The sequence below is a fragment of the Lipotes vexillifer genome, unplaced genomic scaffold (assembly GCF_000442215.2).
Source record: "Lipotes vexillifer unplaced genomic scaffold, Lipotes_vexillifer_v1.1 scaffold182, whole genome shotgun sequence".
Classification (NCBI taxonomy): domain Eukaryota; kingdom Metazoa; phylum Chordata; class Mammalia; order Artiodactyla; family Lipotidae; genus Lipotes; species Lipotes vexillifer.
Window position 1 is genome coordinate 6,834,572 of NW_006798798.1, and position 22,569 is coordinate 6,857,140.

At 37.5% G+C, this 22,569-nt stretch overlaps 1 protein-coding gene across 2 annotated transcripts in view; it reads right to left on the reverse strand.

The window, feature by feature from the left end:
- Positions 1 to 1,943: 1,943 nt before the first annotated feature.
- The window catches only part of ZNF568 (zinc finger protein 568), a 36,425-nt gene continuing 15,799 nt past the window's right edge, over positions 1,944 to 22,569 (reverse strand). The window contains exons 4-6 of one of the 2 annotated variants that reach the window (XM_007471050.1): positions 7,711 to 7,837; positions 7,344 to 7,439; positions 1,944 to 3,523 (exon numbers count right to left, since the gene is read on the reverse strand). In XM_007471050.1, the coding sequence (XP_007471112.1) occupies positions 1,944 to 3,523; positions 7,344 to 7,439; positions 7,711 to 7,837 (1,803 nt within the window). Of the gene's footprint in view, positions 3,527 to 7,343; positions 7,440 to 7,710; positions 7,838 to 22,569 lie in introns of both variants that reach the window. The other variant, XM_007471049.1, reaches the window with a different exon arrangement.

The window sequence follows — 22,569 nt, forward strand, 5'->3', positions numbered from 1 at the left end:
ATGACACCTGCCATCAAAAAAAAATCCTGGGGTCGTAAATCGACCAGAAAATTCAAAAGACGTCAGCAAGACACATTAAGAGAGTAGGTATCATTAGACCTTGATGATGGCCTAAAATAGTAAATAAAATCACATTTGATTTGTCACACTGCCCTCTGATTTTCAAATTTTTAAAAAATAATTATATACTTCCTTGAATCTAAGATATACTTGGTTAAAAACTGAGTTCTAAATTCAGAATGTGAAAATGTGGGGGAAAAAAGCAACATGGGATTGATAAAACATGTTAACTTCATATTATATAGTAAACAGAACTATCCCTTTTTTTTTTTTTTTTTTTGCGGTGCGCGGGCCTCTCACTGTTGTGGCCTCCCCCATTGCGGAGCACAGGCTCCGGAAGCGCAGGCCCAGCGGCCATGGCTCACGGGCCCAACCGCTCCGCGGCATGTGGGATCTTCCCGGACCGGGGCATGAACCCGTGTGCCCTGCAGCAACAGGCGGACTCTCAACCACTGCGCCACCAGGGAAGCCCGGAACTATCACTTTTAATTACTACTTTTCTGGAAATATTTTTCAAAAAATAGTTCAGCACCTGATAGGGCATATGAATCCATTGTAACATTTTATCCTCTGGGTATAGGCTTCCCCTAGCCCATAAATCCTGAGAAATAAGTACAAAAACACTATTAAGATAAGACATCCATATCACCATTGTGTATCATTAAGTTTTAAGATTTATTTTATATGCTACCCATCTTTTTTTAAGGCATAAAAATTACAAGTAAAGCTAAAAGCCCCCTTTGACCAACACCCTCAATCCTAATCTCCTGCCAGAGACAACACTATCAACAATTTGGTATGTGTCCTTTTTAATCCATTTAAAATAGTTTTACATACATATTTCAATAATAAAAACAATTCTATTCTTTGTGAATGATTTCACTCCAATTTACATGAATGTTATTATATGGTATGTTTCATCTGGATCTTGATTTTTTTTCACTCAACATTATTTTAGATAACAACCATGTTACACAATACAGACCAAGCTCATTTCTTTTAACTGCTGTATACCATTCCATTATTTGAATATATCACATTTTATTCATCCATTATCCCTTCAATATATATATTGTTTTCAATTCATAAATATATATATTTTTTATTCATATTTATGAATTTCTTTAGGATGTATATCCAGAAGTGGAAAGGCAGGGTCCTTTTAAAAAATATTTCCCTGCCTCAAAGTCACAGACAATATCCTGTTATTTCCTTTCAAGAAGTTCAGAGTTTGGCTTTTCACATTTCAGTGTTCAAATCCTTTGGAATTCTTTTTCTTTATATGTTGTAAGGTTGTATGTAATTTTATTTTCCCCAATATGGAGATTCAAATACTCCCAACTGTATTTATTGACTAGGCCATCATTCTTCTACTGATTCACGATATCATGTCTAATATATATATATAACAAGCTGGCATATATTCATCCATTTACTTCTAGGCATTCTATTCTGTAAATCCTTTTTATTTATCCATTAATGTTCTAATACCACACACTATTATATGACCATAACTTCATAATAAGTGTAGTATATAGTAGAAGGTGTGTCCTCTCTGTTCTTATTCAATATTTTCTCAGCAATCCATAGACTTTTATTTCATATGGATTTTAGAATCATTTGGTAAAGACCCTAGAAAATTCTTGTTAGATGTTTGGAACTATATTAGGTCCATAGATTAATTTGGGGAGAAAAGACATTTTATGATATTGGGTTTTTCCATCTACATCCGTTGTATTTCCCTCCATTTACTCAAGTCTTTTGCCCTTCAACAAAGCTTTACAATTTTTTCATAAAGATCTTTTTCATTTTTTGAGACTATGCCAAGATATTTTAAAGTTAAGTAAAGCATGGATTGAATTTAAGAGAAGGCCTTTATTCATTTAGTATACTCGGCGTTTCTCACCTGTATGACCTCTCTTATGTATAGAAAGGGATGCTCTTTGAGAGAATGCTTTCCCGCATTCATTACATTCAAAAGGTTTCTCACCGGTGTGAATTCTCATATGTATTATAAGTAATGAGCATTGAGAGAAGGCTTTTCCACATTTATTACATTCATACGGTTTCTCCCCTGTATGACTTCTAACGTGAAGAGTAAGGGATGAGATTCGAGAGAAGGCTTTACCGCATTCATTACATTTAAATGGTTTCTCTCCAGTATGAATTTTTTCATGTTCAAGGAGATTTTGTCTCTGACTGAAAGCTTTTCCACATTGATTACAATGATAGGGTTTCTCTCCAGTATGAATTTTCTCATGTTCAGTGAGATTTGATTTCTGACTAAAGGCTTTCCCACATACTGTACACGCATAGGGTTTTTCACCAGTATGAATTCTCTGGTGTCGGATGAGGTTTGACATCTGAATAAAAGCTTTCCCACATTCATTACATTCATAAGGTTTCTCTCCAGTATGAATTTTTTGATGTGTAATGAGATTTTCTTTCCGGCTGAAGGCTTTTCCACATTCATTACATTCATAGGGTTTCTCAGCTGTATGATTTCTCATATGTACAGTAAGGGATGAACTTTGAGAGAAGGCTTTCCCACATTCACTGCATACATAGGGTTTCTCACCTGTATGACTTCTCATATGTATAATAAATACTGAGCATTGAGAGAAGGCTTTTCCACATTTATTACATTTATAGGGTTTCTCCCCTGTGTGACTTCTCATATGCAGATTAACAGATGACATTCGAGAAAAAGCTCTACCACATTCATTACATGCATAAGGTTTCTCGCCAGTATGAATTTTCTCATGCTCAATAAGATTTTGCTTCTGGCTAAAGGCTTTTCCACATTCCTTACATTCATAGGGTTTTTCTCCAGTATGAATTCTCTCATGTTCAATGAGATTTGATTTCTGACTGAAGGCCTTCCAACAATCCTTACATGCATAAGGTTTTTCTCCAGTATGAATTCTCTGGTGTCTAATAAGGTTTGACATTTGAATGAAAGCTTTTCCACATTCATTACACTTATATGGTTTTTCCCCAGTATGAATTTTTTGATGTGTAATAAGATTTTCCTTCCTACTGAAAGCTTTTCCACATTCCTTACATTCATACAGTTTCTCTCCAGCATGAATTCTCTCATGTCTGATGAGGTCAAATTTATGATTAAAGTCTTGTCCACACTGATTACACTTAAAGGGGGTTACAACATGCGATGAGCAATGGTAAAATGGTTTCCCATATTTATTAGACTCATAATTTTTCTCTCTTATACAGCCTTTCTCATAACTAAGTAAGTCTAAATTATGTTCAAAACCCTTATCAAATGAGTCATATTCATAGAAGTTTTGTCTTGAAGTAACAATGTCTGAGCCCAGAGGAAATACTTTTGCAACTTTTTTACATTCAATGACACTTTCCTTAATTAGAGTTTTCTTGGAGATGGATGTGACTTTCCTCACAAGTGTTTCCTGCTGCTCCTTGATCTGTTCATCATCTTCCCAAACTTCTAAAATGGAGGACCAAAAATTATAACTTTTGAATTTTTCTCCTACTGCATTATTGATAACATTTCAGAAATTTGTCAAAGTGGGGTTGATCTTTGATATTGGCTCTAGTCTCCCAATATGAAAGAAATCCAAAGTGCAAATGTCCCTAGTTTCTAAGATTTGAGAAGTTAACTCCTATAGATAATATTATGGAGAGAAAACTGCCATTAATAGGCCCAAGCTGCTCTGATTGATTTAAAAAACATACAATGCAGATATCAGTAAAATGAATAGAATAATTAAGATGAAAGGGCAAACACATAAATGACTGGATAGCAAGTCAAATGACTAGAGCATAAAATTAACACTTGTGGTTAAACAAAACAGATCGAATGTATATGTTTATTTCTCCCACTTCTTAAAATTCCATTGAAATGACAGTAAAAAATAAAGATTTAAACCCATAAGAACAAAGAAAATAGGAGTAAAAAGAAGGGTAAACAAGACATTTCAACATAATACTGGAAGGCAAAAGGGTAAGAAAACTGTCAACTGATAGCTTAGCTAAGAAATTCAAGTTTTGTGCTACGAAGATGCAAATGTGATTTGACAACAAAACACTAGAAAAGCTCAAAAATTGGAGGATTTAGGTACTTAAAAGGCAGGGATAAGAGTGGGGCTGAAAAACAGAGGATTAATTTAAAGCCTGGAGTTATATACTGATTTGAAGGCATGAACACATCTATATCATGAAGATACATAAAGGAAAAAGGAGTCTATATGTAATTTAGAACTATTTTGGATAATGCTCAGTGAGGGCTGGAGAAAAGGAGTAATGTAAAACACAGTTCATAAAGGAATAAGAAAAAATAAACAGGAACTGAGGAGAAATCAGAATCCTTTAGAGAAAAAAAGACATTTCCAGGAAGCGTGATCCACAGGATCAAATATAGAAGAGGAATTCCTGTTTCAATATAATGGAATTAAACACCTCTGTGTCCTCCCCTCTCTGCAAACATGAAGAAGAAACAGAAAAGAAAATATATCCTCAATAAAACTAAAAGACAGCTAAACTCCAATTCCAGAGTATAAGGAAAGACCAGAGGGTACACTGAACCAGGTAGGGAAGAAACCCAGATACTGGCTGTTCTTTCTTATCTTAGACAGAAAGCATGGTGAGAGTTCTCCAAAACAGAGGGAACACCCTGTGGACAGAATGAATGAGTCATTTTTTAAAACAGTGGAATCCAGATGTGTTAAGACTGCATGGTGGCAGGAACATAATGGTCTTCTACTGGCCCTGTCAAATGGTAGGGAAGGCAGAACTATACAAGGAGAGGCAAATAGCCATTATTCTTGTATAAGCAGGATGCTGGCATAGGAGGGTAGAAGAGATACTGAGTGCTAGAGGAAGCATGCAATTAATAATCTCTGATTCACAAGAAGTAAAGGGCAAACCAACTCTTAACACCAAACCTTGTATGACAGAGGAAGTCAACAGAGCAACAGAGGCTTCCTACTAGCTCAAGAGTATTTTTCTAGACAATCTCCAGCACTCTCCTTCTGTAAATAGTGGGTCCAGCAGGAAATAACCTTATTCAAAGATGAGGAATGGGGCTTCCCTGGTGGTGCAGTGGTTGAGAGTCTGCCTACCAATGCAGGGTACACGGGTTCGTGCCCCAGTCTGGGAAGATCCCACATGCCGCGGAGCAGCTGGGCCCATGAGCCATGGCCGCTGAGCCTGCGCATCCAGAGCCTGTACTCCGCAATGGGAGAGGTCACAACAGTGAGAGGCCCGTGTACCGCAAAAAAAAAAAAAAAAAAAAAAAGATGAGGAATGATAGTTATAAAAGGAACCAGTATTCAGATCTATACCACACTACAAGAATCAAAAAACATGAATATATAAGCTTACAGGAAAAACTGATATTGACTGATCAATAAGCCTCATAAAGTTCTAAAGCTTTCAAGAAAAACAAACCTATGGGCATCTAGGCAAATAAATTAAGTCACCTATGAGGGAAAACAATCAGGCTTCAGATTTCTCCAAACAACAATTCAAAGCCAAGAGGCAGCAGAGGACTATCTAAAGTCTTCAGGGAACTGTCTACAAAACCTCTAGGAAAGACAGTATGGCTCAAGAATTTTATACACAGCCAACTATCAACTAAATATAAAGGTTTTTTTTTTTTTTTAAGTTTTTTTAAAAAAGATATTTGCTTGTTTGCAAAACCTCAGGGACTCCAGTTCCCACTAAATTAGAAGCTTCATGAGCCCATGCCCAGAATAGTATTTTATCATATTGTTATGACTATAAATGTGGTTTCCTTTTCCTTATATCTTCTACTCGGTTGTTGAAGTATACATGAAAACTACTGATTTTTATTTGTTAATTTGATACCCTACCATATCACTGGATTCTCTTACTATTTGTTGCAGTTGATTCTCTTGTGTTTTAAGGGAATAATCTTATCATCTATAAATAAAGATGGTTTTACAGGGTCCTTTCCAATTCTTCTAGTACTGATTTTTTTCTCTTGTCTGTTACTTAGGTATAAACTTAGTAAGAAACTTACAAAAGGTATAAAGGAAACCTTGGAAAGCATTTCTGAAGGACGCAAAAATAGACAGATCTGAACAAAGACAGAGAACACGTTCTTGGATAGAAAACCTCGACGTTATAAAGATGTCAGCACTCTGAAAGTTAATTTATGCTTCTAACACATTCCCACCAAAAAATCCAACAGGTTTTTCTCTGGAAAGAGACAGTTGAATGTAAAATTCTTATGGTGAAATAAACAATCAAGAATAGACAGCATAGGGCCTCTGTGGTGGCACAGTGGTGAAGAATCCACCTGCCAATGCAGGGGACACTGGTCCGAGCCCTGGTCTGGGAAGATCCCACATGCTGCAGAGCAACTAAGCTCATGCGCCACAACTACTGAGCCTGTGCTCTAGAGCCAACGAGCCACAACTACTGAGACTGTGTGCCACGACCACTGAAGCCCATGCGCCTACAGCCTGTGCTCTGCAACAAGAAGCAACCGCAATGAGAAGCCCATGCACCACAATGAAGAGTAGCCCCTGCTCGCTGCAACTAGAGAAAGCCCACGCGCAGCAACAAAGACCCAACGCAGACACAAATAAGTAAATAAAATTAACAAAACAAAAATAAGAATAGCCAGCACAACTCTAAAAAAAAAAGTGTACTCAACTGGGAAAAGAAAGGGACTGAGTGTCAAGGGTAAGAGACACTCACTTTTCAATGTTATCTCATGGACTGTTTATATTTTTTAACTAAGTGTGCATACATTGCATTTCAAAAAAATTAAAGGAATGGAAGGTGTAAATAAGCAGGAAGGAGGTAACAATTTGTAAGCCAAAAACTTTTAAACCTATGTGGGATTGTGAGAGTTGTGAAGTACAATGGAAAGAGTATTGTTACAAAACAAATCTGAGGCTTTTCAAAATAGAAAGAAAAGGAATCTAACTCTGAAACAAATATGTTTTGAAAATACTATACATCCACAAAATATTGAATGCATAATAAAAAACCCTATGAACACAAAGCAAAGAGAGAGCTTAAGGATCATAGAGAGGTACACTAATCCTAAAGTAACACTGTAAATGAACTAGGGAAGTTTTGGTATCTAAAATTTGAAAAAAAGGAAGATAGCTTCAATACAGTATTTGGAAGTGTCACCATAATCCAAGGCATTCATACCTTTTGTCACTGTAGAAGACTTAAGCAAATCTTGGAAAATGTGAAATGGTATCAACCCCCTGAACAACTGTCATGTGTCTTTCTCATTCAGACCTGCATTTTCACTTATTCACCTGGACAGGGCCTCCCAAGCATTTCTTCTTCTATCACCCATGGCTCCTCTTCCTGCTCCAACTTGAAGATCACATCTGGTTTGGTGACTTGGCAGCCTATTATGAAAGACAACAAAGGACTTGGATATTAATGCTGGAGACAACCATCCAGACCTTGGGTTGAGTCCTGGGGACTTGAGGGCCTATGAAAGATGAGGATGGAGGAACTTCCACAGTGAGACAAAGTAATTAGCCTTTACCCTAAAGACAAGCACATACAATGAACTGAAGAAAGGGAAGGCTAGTTAAAGACATCTGGCAAGTTGAAGTCGTCACAGATTTCAAAGATAGAAAAGAATTCTGTGTAAAATTGCAAAGTTACCCTTACCCACTGTGACTAGGTTGCTATAGTTCTCCAGCATCACATCACGGTACAAGTCCCTCTGAGCAGGTTTCATTTCCTGCCATTCCTCCTGGGTGAGGTCCACAGCCACATCCTTAAATGTTACTGTTCCCTGTAAAAAGACAATTTGAAGTCATCAAAACTAAACACTGTGGTCAAAACATCTAAGAACCCATTTAGCTGATCAGATACCATATATCAGGCTTGCATATTTACGTAATTTTGTATTTATACTATAGGGGAAAATATACTGTAATAGAAATATCCTGTAGAAGTATGTTAATTACTGAATCAGCAAACTGATGAATTCATCATCTATTATTCAGGAAGCTGGAAATAGTGGTCACTGATTTATACTAGGCTGTGACAGAGATGACATAGACATGATTCATAGGTAACTGGCTCAGAACGTGTCCAAGCAATTATGTAATCTAGTAAGAAAGAGGACATGAAAATAGTGGGGAAGGAGGAGAAATAAAGCTGGAGGAAGGAGGAGAGGTATGAAAACTTGAACATGCAAAATTTGATATTTCTAAGACTTCCAGATGGAAATGTCCACTATGCAGCTGGAGGTATGAAGAAAGGAGATGAGAATTTGTTAGCCATCAACTGAAAGTTGGGAGCTGAATCCATGGCAGAAGGATATGAGTGGTTGTAAAGAACATATATGGTAGATTGGTTCAAGATGGAGGAGTAGAAGGATGTGTGCTCACTCCCTCTTGCAAGAGCACCGGAATCACAACTAACTGCTCAAAATCATCGACAGGAAGACACTGGAACTCACCAAAAAAGATGTCCCATATCTAAAGACAAAGGAGAAGCTGCAATGAAATGGTAGGAGGGGTGCAATCACAATAAAATCAAATCCTATAACCGCTGGGTGGGTGACTCACAAACTGGAGAACAATTATACCACCCACTGGAGTGAGGGTTCTGAGCCCCATGTCATGATTGCCCACCTGGGGGTCTGGCAACAGGAGGGGGAATTCCCAGAGAGGCAGACTTTGAAGGCTGGCAGGATTTGATTGCAGGAAATAGACAGGACTGGGGGAAACAGAGACTCCTCTCCTGGAGAGCACACACAAACCAGTGTGCACATCAGGACCCAGGGGGAAGGATCAGTGACCCCATAGGAGAACCAGACCTACCTGCTAGTGTTGGAGGGTCTCCTGCAGAGGCAGGGGGTGGCTGTGGCTCACCACGGGGACAAGGACACTGGCAGCAGAAGTTCTGGGAAGTACTCCTTGGCAGGAGCCCTCCCGGAGTCCACCATTAGCCCCACCAAAGAACATGTAGCCTCCAGTGCTGGGTCACCTCAGGCCAAACAACCAACAGGGAGGGAACTCAGCCCTACCTATCAGCAGACAAGTGGATTAAAGTTTTACTGAGCTCTGCCCACCAGAGCAACACCAGCTCTACCTACTACCAGTCTCTCCCATCAGGAAGCTTACAGAAACCTCTTATATAGACTCATCTACCAGAGGGCAGACAGCAGAAGCAAAAAGAACTACAATCCTGCAGCCTGTGGAACAAAAACCACATTCACGAAAAGACAGACAAAATGAAAAGGCAGAGGACTATGTACCAGATGAAGGAACAAGATAAAACACCAGAAAAACAACTGAATGAAGTGTAGATAGGCAATCTTCCATTAAAAAAAATTCAGAATAATGATAATGAAGATGATCCAAAACCTCAAAAAAAGAATGGAGGCAAAGATGGAGAAGATGCAAGAAATGTTTAACAAAGACCTAGAAGAATTAAAGAACCAAAAAATAGAGATGAACAATACAATAACTGAAAAGAAAAATACACTAGAAGAAATGAATAGCAGAATAACTGAGGCAGAAGAATGGATAAGTGAACTGGAAGACAGAATGGTGGAATTAACTGCCGCAGAACAAAATAAAGAAAAAAGAATGAAATAGATTATTACTCAGCCATATAAAGGAACAAAATTGAGTTATCTGTAGTGAGGTGGATGGACCTAGAATCTGTCATACAGAGTGAAGTAAGTCAGAAAGAGAAAAACAAATACTGTATGCTAATGCATATATACGGAATTTTAAAGAGCAGTACTGATGAACCTAGTGGCAGGTCAGGAATAAAGACGCACACGTAGAGAATGGACTTGAGGGCATGGCGGAGAGGGAAAGCTGGGATGAAGTGTGAGTAGCACTGACATATATACACTACCAAATGTAAAACGGATGGCTAGAGGGAAGCAGCTGCATAGCACAAGGAGATCCGCTCAGTGCTTTGTGACGACCCAGAGGGATGGGATAGGGAGGGTGGAAGGGAGGCTCAAGAGGGTGGGGATATGGGGATATATGTATACATATAGCTGATTCACTTCGTTATACAGCAGAAACTAACACAACATTGTAAAGCATTTATACTCCAATAAAGATGTGGAAAAAAAAGAAAAAAAGAATGAAAAGAAATGAAGACAGCCTAAGAGACCTCTGGGACAACATTAAACGCAAAAACATTCGCATTATAGGGGTACCAGAAGGAAAACTAAGAGAGAAAGGACCCAAGAAAATATTTGAAGAGATTATAGTCAAAAACATCCCTAACATGGGAAAGGAAATAGCCACCCAAGTCCAGGAAGGGCAGAGTCCCAGGCAGGATAAATGCAAGGAGAAACACACCAAGACACATAGTAATTAAATTGACAAAAATTAAAGACAAAGAAAAATTATTAAAAGCAACAAGGGAAAAACGACAAATAACATACAAGGGAACTCCCATAAGGTCAACAGCTGATTTTTCAGCAGAAACTTTGCAAGCCAGAAGGCAGTGACATGATATATTAAAAGGGATAAAAGGGAAGAATCTACATCCAAGATTACCCTATCCAGCAAGGATCTCATTCAGATTCAACAGAGAAATCAAAAGCTTTACAGACAAGCAAAAGATAAGAGAATTCAGCACCACCAAACCAACTCTACAACAAATGCTAAAGGAACTTCTCTGAGTGGGAATCACAAGAGAAGAAAAGGACCTACAGGGCTTCCCTGGTGGCACAGTGGTTGAGAGTCCGCCTGCCTATGCAGGAGACACAGGTTCATGCCCTGGTCCGGGAAGATCCCACATGCCATGGAGCGGCTAGGCCCATGAGCCATGGCCACTGAGCCTGCATGTCCAGAGCCTGTGCTCCTCAACAGGAGAGGCCACAACAGTGAGAGGCCCGCGTACGGCAAAAAAAAAAAAAAAAAGGACCTACAAAAACAAACTCATAACAATTAAGAAAATGGTAATAGGAACAAAGATATCAATAATTACACTAAACGTAAATGGATTAAATGCTCCAACCAAAAGACACAGGCTTGCTGAATGAATACAAAAACAAGACCCATATATATGCTGTCTACAAGAGACCCACTTCAGACCTAGGGACACACAGAGACTGAAAGTGAGGGGATGGAAAAAGATATTCCATGCAAATAGGAATCAAAAGAAAGCTAGAATAGCAATACTCATATCAGATAAATAGACTTTAAAATAAATGATGTTACAAGAGACAAGGAAGGACATTACATAATGATCAAGGGAGCAATCCAAGAAGAAGGCATAACAATTATAAATATATATGCACCCAACATAGAAGCACCTAAATACATAAGGCAAATGCTAACAGCCATAAAAGAGGAAATCAACAGTGACACAATAATAGTGGGGGACTTTAACCCTCACTTACACCAATGGACAGATCATCCAGACAGAAAATTAATAAGGAAACACAAGCTTTAAGTGACATAATAGACCAGATAGATTTAATTCATATTTATAGGACATTCCATTCAAAAGCTGCAGATTACACTTTCTTCTCAAGTGCACATGGAACATTCTACAGGATAGATAACATCTTAGGTCACAAATCAAGCCTCGGTATATTTAAGAAAATTGAAATCACATCAAGCATCTTTTCTGACCACAACGTTATGAGATTAGAAACAAATTACAAGGAAAAAAGGAAAAAACACAAACACATGAAAGGTAAAAATACGTTACTAAACAACCAAGAGATCACTGGAGAAATCAAGGATGAAATCAACAATACCTAGAGACAAAATGACAATGAATACACGATGATCCAAAACCGATGGAATGCAGCAAAAGTAGTTCTAAGAGGGAAGCTTATAGCAATAGAATCCTACCTCAAGAAACAAAAAAAATCTCAAATAAACAATCTAACCTTACACCTAAAGGAACTAGAGAAAGAACAACAAACAAAACCCAAAGTTAGACGAAGGAAAGAAATCATAAAGATCAGAGCAGAAATAAATGAAGTAGAAACAAAACAATAGCAAAGCTCAATAAAATGAAAAGCTGGTTCATTGAGAAGATAAACAAAATTGATAAACCTTTTAGCCAGACTCATCAAGAAAAAGAAAGAGCGGACTCAAATCAATAGAGTTAGAAATGAAAAAGGAGAAGTTACAATGGACACCACAGAAATACAAAGCATCATAAGAGACTATGACAAGCAACTCTGTGCCAATAAAATGGAAAACATGAGCAATGGGCAAATTCTTAGGAAGTTGTAACCTTCCAAGACTGAACCAGGAAGAAATAGAAAATATGAACAGACCAATCACAAGTAATGGAATTGAAACTGATTAAAAATCTCCCAACAAACAAAAGTGCAGGATCAGATGGCTTCACAGGTGAATTCTATCAAACATTCAGAGAAGAGCTAACACCCATCCTTCTCAAACTCTTCCAAAAAATTGCAGAGGAAGGAACATTCCCAAACTCATTCTATGAGGCCACCATCACCCTGATACCAAAACCAGACAAAGATACTCCAAAAATGAAAATTACAGACCAATATAACAGATGAAAGTAGATGCAAAAATCCTCAACGAAATGATAGCTAACAGAATCCAACAGCACATTAAAAGGATAATACACCATGATCAAGTGGGTTTTATCCCAGGGATGCAAGGATTCTTCAATATACACAAGTCAATCAATGTAATGCACCATATTAACAAATTGAAGAATAAAAACCATATGATCATTTCAATAGATGCAGAAAAAGCTTTTGACAAAATTCAACACCAATTTATGATAAAAACTGTCCAGAAAGTGGGCATAGAGGGAACCTATCTCAACATAATAAAGGCCATATATGACAAACCCACAGCAAGAATCATTCTCAATGGTGAAAAACTAAAAGTATTTCCTCTAAGATCAGGAACAAGACAAGGATGTCCACTCTTGCCACTATTATTCAATATAGTTTTGGAAGTCTTAGCCATGGGATTCAGAGAAGAAAAAGAAATAAAAGGAATAAAACTGGAAAAGAAATAAAACTGTCACTATTTGCAGATGACATGATACTATACATAAATAATCCTAAAGATGCCACCAGAACACTACTAGAGCTAATCAATGAATCTGATAAAGTTGCTGCATACAAAAGGAATGCTCAGAAATGTCTTGCATTCATATACACTAAAAACGAATGATCAGAAAGAGAAATTAAGGAAACAATCCTATTCACCATTGCTACAAAAAGAATAAAATACCTGGAATAAACCTACCTAAGGAGTTAAAAGACCTGTACTCAGAAAACCATAAGACACTGATGAAAGAAATCAAAGATGACACAGATGGAGAAGTATACCATGTTCTTGGATTAGAAGAATCAACATTGTGAAAATGACTATACTACCCAAAGCAATCTACAGATTCAATACAATCCCTGTCAAACTACCAATGGCATTTTTTACAGAACTAGAACAAAAAAATCTTAAAATTTGTATGGAGACACAAAAGACCCTGAATAGCCAAAGCAATCTTGAGGGAAAAAAACAGAGTTGGTGGAATCAGACTCCCTGACTGAAGACTATACTACAAAGCTACAATGATCAAGACAATATGGTATTGGCACAAAAACATAAATATAGACCAATGGAACAGGATAGAAAGCCCAGAGATAAACTGACACACCTATGGTCAACTAACTATGACATAGGAGGCAAAGATATACAATGGAGAAAAGACAGCCTTTCAATAAGTGGTGCTGGGAAAACTGGACAGCTACATGTAAAAGAATGAAATTAGAACACTCCCTAAAACCATACACAAAAATAAAGTCAAAATGGGTTAGAGACCTAAATGTAAACCGGACACTGTAAAACTCTCAGAGGAAAGCATAGGAAGAACACGCTTTGGCATAAATCACAGTAAGATCTTTTTTGACCCACCTCCTAGAGTAATGGAAATGAAAACAAAAATAAACAAATGGGGCCTAATAAAACTTAAAAGCTTTTGCACAGCAAAGGAAACTATAAACAAGACGAAAAGACAACCCTCAGAATGGGAGAAAATATTTGCAAACGAATCAATGGACACAGGACTAATCTCCAAAATATATAAAGAGCTCATGCAGCTCAATATTAAAAAAACAAACAACCCAATCCAAAAATGGGCAGAAGACCTAAATAGACATTTCTCCAAAGAAGACACACAGATGGCCAAGAAACACATGAAAAGCTGCTCAACATCACTAATTAGAGAAATGCAAATCAAAACTACAGTGAGGTATCACCTCACACCAGTTAGAATGGCCATCATAAGAAAATCTACAAACAACTAATGCTGGAGAGAGTGTGGAGAAAAGGGAACCCTCTTGCACTGTTGGTGGGAATGTAAATTGATACAGCCACTATAGAGAACAGTATGGAGGTTCCTTAAAAAACTAAAAACAGAATTACCAGGAATCCCACTACTGGGCATATACCCAGAGAAAACCATAATTCAAAAAGACACATGCACCCCAGTGTTCACTGCAGCACTATTTACAATAGCCAGGTCATGGAATCAACCGAAATGCCCATCAACTGACGAATGGATAAAGATGTGGTACATATATACAATGGAATATTACTCAGCCATAAAAAGGAACAAAATTGGGTTTTGCAGACACGTGGATGGACCTAGAGACTCTCATACAGGGTGAAGTAAGTCAGAAAAACAAATATCGTATATAAATGATTATATGTGGAATCTAGAAAAATGGTACAGATGAACCTGTTTGCAAGGCTAGAATAGAGACACAGATGTAGAGAACAAACGTATGGACACCAGGGGGGAAGTGGGGGCGGGGTTGTGTTGTTGTTGTTGGTGGGATTAATTGGGAGATTGGAATTGACATATATACATTAATATGCATAAAAGAGATAACTAATAAAAACCTGCTGTATTAAAAAATAATAATAAAATAATAAAATAAAATTAAAAAAAAAAAAAAGAACACACATGGTAGGTAAAGGACCAAGGTCAGAATCAACCGTTAAGCATCAAAGAAAGGGTCTTAGGTTTTTGTTTCTTGCTTATATTTATAGTCGTGGGATGAGAATCAAAACTATGAGAGTGGTGTGACAGAAACTAAAAAACAAATGATAAATTTTTAGAAAAGAATGTTACTTGATCACAAAAACCAACTCTTCCTCTCCATTTAAAAACTTCAGTATCCAAATAAGGAAAAATCTTTACCTGCAAAGGCTCTAAGAAAGAAATATATATCCCATATTTGGGAGAATATTCAAGAAACAGTATAAATAAGATAGAAAAATGGGAAATAAAAATGGAAATTACCAAAAGCTGAATCACAATTAATGTTTCTCAGAAACTATCTCTATGATCATTACTACCATCAATATCATCATCACTGTCATCTATTGAGTACTTATATGCCAAGCATTGTTAGAATTTCTTTAGATATATTAACTTCCAAAATTCCCTTAATAAGGTTATTGAAGTAGCTACTGTTATTATCCATTTGAAAGGTAAGGAAACCAGCACTGAGAGTTAACTTTCCTAGGGTCATAAAGCTACTATGTGGTAGAGCTGAAATTCCAGCCCAAGCAGTGTAGCTGCAGAGCCCATGTTTTCATCCATCATATTATACTTCTCCAAGTCAGCAGGAAGTCTCAGAATCCCACAAATATTCCCCAATTCAAGATAGACAATTGGAAACATAAGAGAGGTCTGCTGCCCTCTGAGACTAGGAGTGGGGGGCACATCTGGGCCTCTTCTGTTCCTTGAGCCTAAGCCTCACCCCCCACAGCCCCCAGGGCCTTTTCCAGCCCTGTGGGTCCTGAGCATTGGCTGCACCCACCACCCAAACCTTACCCTTGCTTAGGCCCTGCCCTCCACAGCCAAGGCCTTCCCCCCCCTCCATTTTTGTCTATTTCTTTTCCCTCCTCTTTTTTTATTATTGTGGTACAGATGTGCCTTCCGGTTGTTTATACATCTATATTTAAAATTTTATATTCTTCCTAACATATCTGTTAGTTTCCTAGTCTAATTTTATTTTTTACTTTGTTATTGTTCTTTTTTTTTTTTTGCCACCCCAGGTGGCTTGAGGGATATTGGTTCACAAGCACGGGGGCAGGCTGTAGCTCCTGCAGTGGGAGCTCTGAGTCTGAACCACTGGAATAACAGAGAACCTCAGACCCCAGGGAATACTCAATGCAGTGAGGTCTCACAGAGTTCCTCATCTTAGCACCAAGACCCAGCTCTACCCAATAACCTACAAACTCCAGTGTTGGAAGCCTCAGGCCAAACAACCAGTAAGACAGGAATAATATCCCACTCATAAAAAAGAAAAAAAAAAGAGACAGCAAAAAAATATGTCACAGATGAAGGAGCAAGCTACAAGACCAAATAAATGAAGAGGAAATAGGCCATCTACCTGAAAAAGAATTCAGAGTAATGAGAGTAAAGATGATCCAGAATCTTGGAAATAGAATGGAGGCATGGACTGAGAAAATACAAGAAATGTTTAACAAAGATCTAGAAGAACTAAAGAACAAACAGAGATGAACAACACAATAACTGAAGTGAAAAATACACTAGAAGGAATCAATAACAGAATAACTAAAGCAGAAGAACAAATAAGTGAGCTGGAAGACAAAATGGTGGAAATAACTGCCAAGGAGCAGAATAAAGAAAAAAGAATGAAAAGAATTGAAGACAATCTCAGAGACCTCTGGGGCAACAATAAACAGACCAACAGTCGAATTATAGGGGTCCCAGAAGAATAAGAGAAAAAGAAAGCGTCTGAGAAAATATTTGAAGAGATTATAGTTGAAAACTTCCCTCACATGGGAAAAGAAATAGTCACCCAAGTACAGGAAGCACAGAGAGTCCCATACGGGATAAACCCTAGGAAAAACACACCAAGACACATCTTAATCAAACTAACAAAAATGAAATTCAAAGAAAAAAATATTAAAAGCAGCAAGGGAAAAACAAAAAATAACATACAAAGGAATCCCCATAAGGTTATCAGCTGATTTTTCAGCAGAAACTCTGCAGGCCAGAAGGGAATGACAGGATATACTTAAAGTGATGAAAGAGAAAAACCTACAACCAAGATTACTCTACCCAGCAAGGATCTCATTCAGATTCAATGGAGAAGTCAAAAGCTTTTCAGACAAGCAAAAGCTAAGAGAATTCAGCACCACCAAACCAGGTTTACAACAAATGCTAAAGGAACTTCTCTAAGTGGGAAACACAAGAGAAGAAACAGACTGATAAAAACAAACCCAAAACAATTAAGAAAACAGTAATAGGAACATACATATCGATAATAACCTTGAATGTAAATGGACTACATGACCTAACCAAAAGACACAGACTGGCTGAATGGATACAAAAACAAGACCCATATATATGCTGTCTACAAGAGACCCACTTCAGACCTAGGGATACATATAGACTGCATGTGAAGGGATGGGAAAAGATACTCCATGCAAATGCACATCAAAAGAAAGCTGGAGTAGCAATACTCATATCAGATAAAATAGACTTTAAAATAAAGACTGTTACAAGAGATAAGGAGGGACACTACATAATGATCAAAGGATCAATCCAAGAGGAAGACACAACAATGATAAATGTTTATGCACCCAACATAGGAGAACCTCAATACATAAGGCAAATGCTAACAACTATGAAAGGTGAAGTTGACAGTAACACAATAATAATAGGGGACTTTAATACCCCACTTACACCAATGGACAGATCATCGAAACACAAAATAAATAAGGAAACACAAGCTTTAAATGACACAACAGACCAGATAGATCTAAGTGAGATTTATAGAACATTCCACCCAAAAGTAGCCTAATACATTTTCTTCTCAAGTGCACATGGAACATTCTCCAGGATAGATCATATCTTGGGTCACAAATCAAGCCTCAGAAAATTTAAGAAAATTGAAATCATACCAAGCATCTTTTCTGACCACAACACTATGAGATTGGAAATCAATTACAGGAAAAAAAACTGTAAAAAACACAAATACATGGAGGCTAAACAGTGCAATACTAAATAACCAAGAGATCACTGAAGAAATCAAAGAAAAACTTAAAAAATACATAGATATAAATGACAATGAAAACACAGCAACCCAAAACCTATGGGACGCAAAAGCAGTTCTAAGAGGGAAGTTTATAGCAATACAATCACGTCTCAAGAAACAAGAAAAATCTCAAATAAACAATCTAACCCTACACTTAAAATAACTAGAGAAAGAAGAACAAACAAAACCCAAAGTCAGTAGGAGGAAAGAAATCATAAAGATCAGAGCAGAAATAAATGAAATAGAAATGAAGAAAACAGCAAAGATCAATAAAACTAAAAGCTGGTTCTTTGAGAAGATAAACAAAATTGGTAAACCCTTAGCCAGACTCATCAAGGAAAAAAGGGAGAGGACGCAAATCAATAAAATTGGAAATGAAAAAGGAGAAATCACAACTGAAACTGCAGAAATACAAAGGATTGTAAGAGACTACTACAAACAACCATATGTCAATAAAATGGACAACCATGAAGAAATGGACAAATTCTTGGAAAGGTACAATTTTCCAAGACTGAGCCAGGAGGAATTAGGAAACATAAACAGACCTATCACAAGTAATGAAATTGAAACCATAATTAAAAATCTTCCAACAAACAAAAGTCCAGGACCAGATGGCTTCACAGGTGAATTCTATCAAACATTTAGAGAAGAGCTAACACCCATCCTTCTCAAACTCTTCCAAAAATTGCAGAGGGAGGAACACTCCCAAATTCATGCTACAAAGCCACCATCACCCTGATACCAAAACCAGAAAAAGATATCACAAAAAAAGAAAATTATAGACCAATATCACTGATGAACATAGATGCAAAAATCCTCAACAAAATACTAGCAAACAGAATCCAACAGCACATTAAAAGGACCATATGCCATGATCAAGTGGGATTTACCCCAGGGATGCAAGGATTCTTCAATATACGTAAATCAATCCATGTGATATACCACATTAACAAATTAAGGAATAAAAACCATATGATCATCTCAATAGATGCAGGAAAAGCTTTTGACAAAATTCAACACCGATTTATGATAAAAACTCTCCAGAGAGTGGGCATAGAGGGAACCTACCTCAACATAATAAAGGCCATATATGACAAACCCACAGCAAGCATCACAGTCAACGGTGAAAAACTGAAAGCATTTCCACTAAGATCAGGAAAAAGACAAGGATGTCCATTCTCGCCACTCTTATTCAACATAGTTTTGGAAGTCCTATCCACAGCAATCAGAGAAGAAAAAGAAATGAAAGAAATACAAATTGGAAAAGAAGAAGTAAGACTGTCACTGTTTGCCAATGACATGATACTATACATAGAAAATCCTAAAGATGCCACCAGAAAACTACTAGAACTAATCAATGAATTTGGTAAGGATGCAGGATGCAAAATTAATGCACAGAAATTGCTGGCATTTCTATACACCAACAATGAAAAATCAGAAAGAGAAATTAAGGAAACAATCCCATTCACCATTGCAACAAAAGAATAAAACACCTAGGAATAAACCTGCCTAAGGAGGTGAAAGATTTGTATTCAGAAAACTATAAGACACTGATGAAAGAAATCAAAGATGACATAAACAGATGGGGAAATATACCATGTTCTTGGATTGGAAGAATCAATATTGTGAAAAGACTATACTACCCAAAACAATCTACAGATTCAATGCAAGCCCTATCAAAATACCAGTGGCATTCTTCAAAGAATTAGAACAAAAAATTTTACTATTTACAATAGCCAGGACATGGAAGCAACCTAAATGTCCATCAACAGATGAACGGATAAAGAAGATGTGGCATATATATACAATGGAATATTACTCAGCCATAAAAAGAAACGAAACAGTTATTTGTAGTGAGGTGGATGGACCTAGAGTCTGTCATACAGAGTGAAGTAAGTCAGAAAGAGAAAAACAAATGCTGTATGCTAACACATATATGGAATCTAAAAAAAAAGGTTCTGATGAACCTAGGGGCAGGACAGGAATAAAGATTCAGACATAGAGAATGGATTTGAGGACACGGGGAGGGGGGAGGGTAAGCTGGGATGAAGTGAGAGAGTAGCATGGACATATATACACTACCAAATGTAAAACCGACAGCTAGTGGGAAGCAGCTGCATAGCACAGGGAGATCAGCTCCGTGCTTTGTGACCACCTACAGGGGTGGGATAGGGAGGGTGGGAGGGAGGGAGGCCCAAGAGGGAGGGGATATGGGGATATATGTATACATATAGCTGATTCACTTTGTTATACAGCAGAAACTAACACAACATTGTAAAGCAATTATATTCCAATAAAGATGTTAACAAATAAATAAATTAAATTAAATTAAATACATGAGGAGTGCCTTTTTTAATGTAAAAAAGAGACATGAGACATGGAGAAGAGAAAGGAAAATGGCAGACATAATTTAGTGTCAACATTAGTGGTAAATGGATTGAACAATCAAAAAGGCAGAGACTGTCAGACGGGATAGAAAAACAAGATCAAACTATATGCCGTCTATAGGAGACATACTTTAGGTTCAAACATAAAAATAAACTGAAATAAATTGACAGGAAAAAATATATCATGCAAAGAATAACCATAAAAAAGCTGGAGTGAATATACTAATATTAGACAAAATAGACTTTAATACAAAAACTGGGGACTTCCTTGGTGGTCCAGTGGTTAAGAATCCACCTTCCAATGCAGGGGACATGGGTTTGATCCTGGTCAGGGAGCTAAGATCCCACATGCTGCAGGGCAAATGAGCCGGCACGTCGCAACTACTGAGCCCGCACACCACAACTAGCGAGCCCGCATGCCACAACTACAGCCCATGTGCCACAACAACAGAGTCCACGTGCTCTGGAGCCTGCATGCTGCAACAAAAAGCCCATGTGCCGCAACTAAGAACTGACACAGCCAAATAAATAGATGAGTATTTTAAAAAGGAAATCAATAACATAGAGAACAGAAAAATAATAGAAAGAATCAATAAGGCCAAAAATTGGTTCCCTGAAAAGATCAACAAAATTGACAAACCTTTAAGTTGACTGACCAAGAAAAAGAGAGAATGCTCAAAACATTAAACTCAGAAATGAAAGAGGAGACATTACTACTAACCTTACAGGATTAAAAAGTATTATAGTGAAATATTATGAAGAACAGTATGGTAACAAATTAGATGATTTAGATGAAATGAACAAATTCCTAGAAAGACACAAAGTAATGAAACTGCTCAAGGACAGAAAAAAAGAAAATCTGAATAAACCTGTATCAAGTAAAGAGATTCAATTAGTAATCAAAAAACTACCCACAAAAAAAAGCTCAGGGCTAGATGGCTTCACTGGTAAATTCTACCAAACACCAAAGAACAGTTAATACCAATACTTCACAATATCTCCCCAAACAGAAGAGGAGTGAACGCTCCTTCTATGAGGCCAGTATTACCCTGATATACCAAAGACACACAAAAAAAAAAAAAGAAAAAAAAGAAAAAGAAAACTACAGACCACTATCTCTTATTAATACAGAGGTAAAAATCCTCAACAAAATACTAACAAATTTAATCTAACAATATATAAAAAGGGAACACAGATGTTTATAACAGCTTTAATTCATAATTGCCAACACCTAGAAGCAATCAAGATGTCCCTTAGTAGGTGAATGGATAAATAAATTGTGGTACATCCAGATAAAGGAATATTACTCAATGCTAAAAAGGAATGTGCTATCAAGCCAGGAAAACACATGGAGGAAACTTAAATGCATATAACTAAGTGAAAGAAGCTGACTTGAAAAGGCTATATACAGTATGATTCCACTATATGACATTCTGGAAAAGGCAAAACTATAGAGACAGTAAAAAGATTAGTGGATACCAGGGGCTGGAGGAGAGGATAGCAATGACTAGACAGAGCAGAGAGGATTTTTAGGTCAGTGAAAACACTCTGTATGATACTATAATGACAGACACATGTATATACATTTGTCCAAATCCATAGATTATACAACACCAAGAGTGAGCCTCAACGTAAACTATTAGACTTTGGGTGATTATGATGTGTCAGTATAGGTCCATCAATTATAACAATGTACCACCCTGATGGGGGATGCTGATAATGGGGGAGGCTATGCATGTGTGGGGGCAAAGGGTATACGGGGAATCCCTGTACCTTCCTCTCAACTTTGCCATGAACCTGAAATTGCTCTTTAAAAACAAAAAAAACAGGGCTTCCCTGGTAGCACAGTGGCTGAGAGTCCACCTGCCGATGCAGGGGACACAGGTTCGTGCCCTGGTCCAGGAAGATCCCACATGCCGCAGAGTGGCTAGGCCCGTGAGCCACGGCCACTGAGCCTGTGCGTCCGGAGCCTGTGCTCCGCAATGGGAGAGGCCACAACGGTGAGAGGCCCACGTACTGCAAAAAAACAAAAAACAAACAAAAAAATATATAAAGGATTATGTGCCATCA